The 7501-nt window shown below is 34.3% G+C and overlaps 1 protein-coding gene across 1 annotated transcript; it reads left to right on the top strand.

The window, feature by feature from the left end:
• The first annotated feature begins 545 nt into the window (after positions 1–545).
• On the top strand, positions 546–3463 carry LOC109021528 (ubiquitin-conjugating enzyme E2 4-like). The gene is made up of 6 exons (XM_035691540.1): positions 546–767; positions 856–935; positions 1380–1494; positions 1611–1663; positions 1762–1890; positions 3147–3463. Exons 1-6 carry the CDS (start codon positions 724–726, stop codon positions 3275–3277), a joined length of 552 nt encoding a protein of 183 aa, XP_035547433.1. The 5' UTR covers positions 546–723; the 3' UTR covers positions 3278–3463.
• The last annotated feature ends 4038 nt before the right edge of the window (positions 3464–7501 follow it).

The raw sequence follows: 7501 nt of genomic DNA, 5'->3' as shown, positions 1-7501 counted from the left end.
ACCAATATCTTGCTTGTGTCAATGTTTAGAGATGTTAAATTTGGCTCATCTCAATTTCAAGAGAAATTGATAATATCTATTTAGCATAAACCTTAGGTATTTTAATCATTTCAGAAAACTCATATTAGCAAATGGACAAAAAATGAATTAGATAAAATTAAAAAAAAAGTAGAGAATATTAGTGATGTATTTTGAAATCTAGAGAGTTTTTTCTTAGTTCTTTTTTTTTAAATGGGTCCAATCTTATGGATTAATTTAGCAATTAATATAATGTTATGGATAAATTTGGTAAATAATAGAAAATAGTAAAATTATTTTTTGATTTTAGATGTTATCGTTTTTAATAATATATATTTTTTTATAATAACACATATTGATATGAAACATTTTAAATAATTTTCGTATATTAATTGTTTAAATAAACAGTTATTTCAGATTTACAATCTTAAGTATTATTATAATTAAACATAATAAAAATAAAAAGTAATTAATTTAATAAATTAGATAAGCCGTCGGATAGAAACAGAGAGTTTTTTTGTCCTAGCTGAAAACTTCACCTCTCCTCCATCATCATCATCACCATCATCATTTTCAATATCTCCTTTTAAGTTTCATGCATTAATGTCTGAATTTGCTTCTCTCAGTTCTACAAGAAACTATTCTCTCTCTCTACCCCCAAGACATCTGGAAAGAGAAAAGGAGCCAAAATTGTAAAGAAAAATCATGTCTTCCCCAAGCAAACGCCGAGAGATGGACTTGATGAAACTGTTATTCCTCTAACTGTTTTTTGGGTCATCTTGAATCTTTTCTCGGTTCATTTTTTTATAGTCAATTTTTATATTTGTGTTTTTTTAGGATGATGGGCGACTACAAGGTAGAGATGATCAATGATGGCATGCAAGAGTTCTATGTTGATTTCAATGGACCCAGTGAGAGTAAATCTTCAATACTCATATCTTGGTTTTAATTCTTATTTCTGGTGCTGCTGCATGAGTTTTTGAGCTTTACAAGATGGTTTCAACTTTCTTATTTCATAAGTTGTAGATTGAAACTCCCGTAATTGCTTTTAAGTTCTCGGACTCCCTTACTTTATGCAATTTTGGGGTTTGAAGTACCTAGTGTGCTTTTTTGGTCTTAGAAAGCTGATTAGTGAGTAATATTTTGATTTCTATATTGTGTATACTGTGGCCTTTTGGTTGAAATATAGAACCGTTTTGTCCCTGTAAAGATTACCCACAGAATTCTTTATAACATCAGTAGATTTGTTGTTTGCTTGTTGTTCTCAACGGCTTCAGAAGTTTTATTGCTAGACTGGTAATGGAGCTTTACAGTTTTGAGCACAGGAGTTTTTCCTGCATTCATGTGATGTATTCTGGCAGGTCCTTATCATGGAGGTGTGTGGAGGATAAGAGTTGAGTTACCAGATGCTTATCCATATAAATCTCCCTCCATAGGCTTCGTTAATAAGATCTACCACCCAAACATTGATGAGATGTGAGTATAAATGTTAAAACATGTATTTTGTTTTCTTTATTGGTAGTTTATCACATTCGTTAATTTTAAGAGGAATTTTGTACAAGTCTGACCATCTTGTCTGATATTAATTTCAGGTCAGGTTCAGTTTGTTTAGATGTTATAAATCAAAGCTGGAGCCCCATGTTTGGTAATAAAGTTGGGCCTTTTCATTAAAATCAAAGTATCTGTCGCTCTCACTAGTTCAGGAGGTTGTTGGTAATGGTCTTTAGCATCCACGTTTTGCAGATCTTGTAAATGTATTTGAAGTATTCCTACCACAACTTCTGCTGTACCCCAATCCATCAAGCCCTTTGAATGGAGAGGCTGCAGCTTTGATGATGCGTGACCGAGCTGCTTATGAACAAAGAGTTAAAGGTATAGATCTTTTTCACAAGTATTTGATGTCATGTCTATAATAATACTAGAGCTGCAGTAGTTTCAGGCACATGTTTTTTCAATCATTATTTTATTTCAAGAGCATAGGACATATGTTGTTTGAGGATTATCACTGGTCTTACTCCTCGACATTACTGTCCAGTATTTTGGGAACTTCACATTGTCCGATACCTGAGAAGGCGGCTTACATCTTACAACATTAATGATCTTATTAACTTGCATAACAAAATGTCACAGTTCTCTTTTAGATATGAGAAGATGTGGTCTTGTACCGATAGACCTCAATTATCTTACAAGTGCTAGCTTCGGTCCTACCTTCATAAACAAAATTTATCTGTATTGTAAAAGCAAAAGAGTTTCTCCCATTGTCAATGGAGTTCTGGACCTGAGTAAAATGGAAAGGTATTGTTTTGTTTGTGATTTGTCCGCTTGTTCAACCTTAGAATGGGTGTTTTGACATTGGAAAAAGAATATACGTTCATGTACCTTATATGTTTCCCTTGCCATGTCAAGAACATTGGTTTTTGTTAGTTATTCGTTTCTAATGGTTCTTCATCATGCAAGCAACGCTCACAAACAGATTATGACAGGGTATTGTAAAATGTGATCATTACATCTACTCATCAAAAGCAAAAGAAAAGAGAAATAAAAGGATATATATATATATATATATATATGAATCAGTATTTTTAACCCTGGTTGTTTGGGTAATACAATCATCACCAGTATTGAACCTACTACAAAAATCAACATCAGTGCTTCTATGGTGCTGCCTATTTTGTCATTTTTGTCACAATTGCCAATGTGTTTCCTTGCATCATAGACGTTATCCACTGTATGCACCACTTCCACCACTGTGGTTGTGGAGTGCCACTGCCTCATATTCGTTACAACCATGTTGGAACCATACTTTCCTTACCATTTTTATTGCCATTCCACTCTGTTTCCACAAGCTCTGCAACCACTGCCATGAATGCCACCCCCACTTCACTGCGCTATCCTTGCTTTTTCCCCTCGATAAAAGCAGGCATCCAGCGGCTAGATATTTGATTTACTGTTATTTTTGGCAGAGTAATCCATTGTACATGGCATGGCATTGAATTTATTTTCAACCTATATTTGGTTTAAAAAATTCTCCAGATGACAAGACATGTAGCTTTCCTTTGCATTTCAATACCATATATTTATGCACTGATACGACTTCATGTTGCTTGTTGTATTCTCTCACCATTCAGAATACCGCGAGAAGTATGCGAAGCCGGAAGACATTGGAGCTGCCCCAGAAGAAAAATCTAGTGATGAGGAGCTGAGTGAAGATGAATCTGATTCCAGTGATGAGCAAGTGGCAGGAAAAGCAGATCCATAGGTGTTGGTGGGCTGTCCTGTCCTTTAAACTCTCTCTCTAGTTGTTGTACATGTTTTAGCTTTGTTAATTCAACCGCAACTAGAAAGAATATAGAGACTTTGTTTATTGATTACAGCCTCAATTGTTTATAGCCGTTCTTTCCTTTAGCAGAGAACAGATTGATCATTCTATGCTTTCATTTGAATATATCATTCCTTAAACTGACTTATCAAAAAATAAAAAATATATCATTCCTTAAATTTTTGAAAGCGGCATGATTTGTCCTTCGTTTGATGTCATTTACTTCACTTCAGCACTTTTTTACTTTTGACGCCACGCCTGTACAAATTAACGAATAAATAACATGTTTGTCTCTAAAGAAAATAACAAAAGCTAACTTTTTACATAATAAAAAAACTACGAACTTTTTCTTTTACAGGGGAAGGAGTGGCCGTATAAACTCGACTTCAACAAATAGCTGCATTTGAACGTTGAGTTGAGTTGAATTGAATTGAGTTATTTATAAATAATAGTGAATTGAAATAGTGAAGTAAGTTCTGTGAGATCTACTTAAGATGAATTTAGATATATTTGAATTTAAAATAAGTTTAAATGTATTTATGAGAAGTTAAAAAATGTTGTGGGTCTCGTGTATAAAAATGTGTTTAGTTAAAAAAAGGTTGTAGGTTTTATGTGTGAAGAGGTTTTGAATTGAGATGAATTTTATGATTTGAGAGTTAGGTATTTGAATGTTAGAAGAGTTAAAAATCTGAACCGAATTCAACTCAACTGAGTTCGGTCAAGGAATCAAACGCAAGATGCTCATTCAATGTACGAGTCAAACAATGAAAACAATCACAGGTACTTGGAAGAGGCATATACAAAAAAACTACTTGATTTTTGTCTCCATTTCATGATGTTCAAGGAATAATTTTTGTACGAGTTAGTCTACATACAGTCTCCAAATGAGGACTGCTCATGCAAGTCCATACAATTATGTTTAAAAAAAATTAAAATTACAATATCCTTTTTAAAATGATATTTTTTTCTTTTTATCCTATATTCATCAATAAGACTGTACACGCAATACTCCACTTAAAATTTCTCTATTTGCACTCATGCTGAACTCATAATTACAGAGTTTGTGGGGGAAGCAAACTACTTGACTTCCTTTTATTCTCAATTTTAGATGTCATCAGCTTTGATTTAAGTGGGATCTCATTATATATACTCTTTTTGCACTTATTTTAGCACATTGGTGAGCTTCAGACACCTTGACAGCATATGCATTTGCACCTTTGTATCCTCAACAAGTTAGTGCAAAAATGTGTAGTCATTTTCAACGACTATCAGGATGTCAAATCCAGTGCTTCGCTTACTTTTTCGGTCCATATCCAATACAACTAATCTCGAAAGCTGGTTTCCACTCCCCAAAAGGAGCTAAATCACCTAAAAATAAATAAATAAATAAAAGGTTTGCCCGTTCAACTCTCTTCCAACGGCTGTAGAGCAAATGGTAGCCAGGCAAGAGCTCGGATGAAAGACCCATGTGTAAAAACACGAAAAGCATGCTAGAAAACAAAATTTGCATGAACGAATACCAAGTATGGAATATAGAGAATGTATATGCGGAAGACATGGTTGAAGAATGCATACTGATCTCTTTGCTCCTCACAAAATATCAACTATCAATGAGGCAATCCAATAAATGTATGGAGAAGAGAGGGGATCTCGCCTCTTATAAAAGAAAACTTATAGAGTCCTCCCATTAAGGACTCAAATTCCAATGGGTCTAGAAAAATTTCAGAACAAGACTCTTAAGCTTTCATGCCTACATATGTAATTTTATTACAATATAAATAGGATATAATCATATATCACAAAAGTGCAATAAACCCCAAATGATTACTCAACATAATGGGTTAAACCAAAGTACCATTGTGAGCTATATGTATATCTAACCCGTTTTTATAAAACATGCAATCAGATGTAGCCCATATTTGAAATTATTCTAACATTCTCCCACTTGGACAAACATTAATTGCTATAAAATAAAAACTTGTGTTGAAAATGACTCTTGGGTTAGACTACATTGGTGGCGACACAAACATATAGCTCAAATGATAGCACCTTAGAAAATACGATCCGGTCCAACAAGAATATCAACGAAAGTCGTTACACCACTTAAACGATGTAAGACCACTCCACAGCTACAAATGCTAATATCCTTATCGACATAGATCCTCATCCTCCGACCAATGTGGCAGTATGTAGTATGAACTTAACACTAATGTGATCAAAAGCTGTGTTAATTCATATCAGTCCTCATAATGCTTCAAAATGAAGCCACATGTCTCTAAAAGAGACTCATCTTATGACTTTTATCCATATATCTCGAGATCAAAATGATATCATAATAAAAGACATAAGCCAAATGCTACTCAAAAAACTCAGTTTATGAATAGGGGAGATTTATTATTATTGTTAGAAAAGGAGCTGTACCCTAAAACAAATGGGTTGCCTATGTACCCTGTAAAGAGATCAAGGCAAAACATAGTTCTTTTTACATAAGTAACTCCCACTAACCAAAAAATCAAAAGTTTCCACAATACCCATATTAGTAACATGCGTTTTAAAAACTTTAGGAGCGAGTCTGTTAGTCAAAAGATCTGCAATCATCGCCTCTATATTTATATGCTCTATCTTTGTCTGCCCTTCCTTAACTCTATCTCTGACCACCAAATACTTGATGTCAATGTACTCGGATCCACTAGAACTTTTATTATTCTTTGAAAAGAGTACCGCTGCACTATTATCACAATAAATAGTAATTGACCTCGAGATAGAATCAACAACTTTCAATCCAAAAATAAAGTTCCTTAACCAAACAACTTGGATAGTAGCTCCATAACACCCCACAAATTCAGCTTGCATAGTAGAAGATGCCACCAGAGTTTGCTTAACACTCTTCCAAGAAATAGCATCTCCAGCTAGCATAAAAACATAACCTGAGGTCGATTTCAAATCATCTTGACATCCAGCAAAATTAGAATCTGAGTACCCTACCACCTCAAGGTGATTTGAACGCTAGAAAGTGAGCATGTAACTTTCAGTTTTCTTCAAGTATCTCATAACTTTCTTAGCTGCTTTCCAATGCTCTTGCCCTGGATTCGACTGAAACCTACTAAGAACACTAACTGCATAGGCAATATCTGGTCTACTGCAAACTTGAGCATACATCAAACTCCCCACATCACTAGTATATGGGATGTTCTTTACAAATTCCCTTTCAAGCTCATTCCTGGGACATTGAGTTTTGTTAAACTTATCTCCTTTTATGATGGGTACATCACCAGGTGCATAGTTTTGCATTTCAAACCTTTGTAGTACATGCCGTACATAAGTTTTCTGAGAAAGTCCCAACAAACCACAAGCTCTATCATGACATATTTCAATGCCAAGTACAAAAGAAGCTTCTCCTAGATCTTTCATCTCAAAATTAGCAGATAACATTCTCTTTGTTTCATGAAGTAATCCTAAGTCACTGCTAGCAATCAAAATGTCATCTACATACAGAATAAGAAAAATAAAGTTTCTCCCATTGGTCTTGCGATACATACACTGGTCAACTGCATTTTCAACAAAACCAAGTGAAATTACAACATCATCAAACTTCAAATACCACTGTCGAGATGCTTACTTCAGGCCATATAAGGATTTATTTAACTTACATACCAAGTTTTTTTTTTCCGTTCGCAACAAAACCTAGGTTGTCTCATATAAATCTCTTCATAAAGATTTCCATTTAAAAATGCTGTCTTTACATCCATCTGATGAGACTCCAAATCGTAGTATGCCACGAGTGCCATGATAATGATAAAAGAATCCTTAGACGAAACTAGTGAAAAATGTTTCATTATAGTTAATGCCTTCCCGCTAAGTGAACCATTTCGCAACTAATCTTGCCTTCTTTCATTCAACATTCCCTTTTGAGTCTAATTTACTTTTGAAACTCCATTTGTTGTCTATGGCCTTAGCATCTGGAGGAAGTTCAACAAGTTCCCAGACTCTATTATTTTCCATAGAATTCATTTCATCTTTTATAGCACTTAACCACTTATCTGACTCAAGACATTCAAGGCCTGCTTAAAAGTAACAGGATCAACTACATGCCCAATATTAAAATCACACTCTAACAAAAAGACAATATAATTATTAGACAATGCAGACCTTCTTTCTCTTTGA

This window comes from Juglans regia, chromosome 7, assembly GCF_001411555.2.
Source record: "Juglans regia cultivar Chandler chromosome 7, Walnut 2.0, whole genome shotgun sequence".
In the NCBI taxonomy this organism is placed as follows: Eukaryota; Viridiplantae; Streptophyta; class Magnoliopsida; order Fagales; family Juglandaceae; genus Juglans; species Juglans regia.
Note: the sequence above shows the minus strand (reverse complement) of the source record. Positions and strands in the feature narration are given on the sequence as shown.

Bases quoted from the DNA above. Each gene is read 5' to 3' on its own strand.
- LOC109021528 (XM_035691540.1), top strand. From the start codon at position 724: ATGTCTTCCCCAAGCAAACGCCGAGAGATGGACTTGATGAAACT. The intron at 768-855 runs GTTATTCCTCTA...GTGTTTTTTTAG, and splicing joins GAGATGGACTTGATGAAACT to GATGATGGGCGACTACAAGG. The intron at 1,891-3,146 runs GTATAGATCTTT...CTCACCATTCAG, and splicing joins TTATGAACAAAGAGTTAAAG to AATACCGCGAGAAGTATGCG.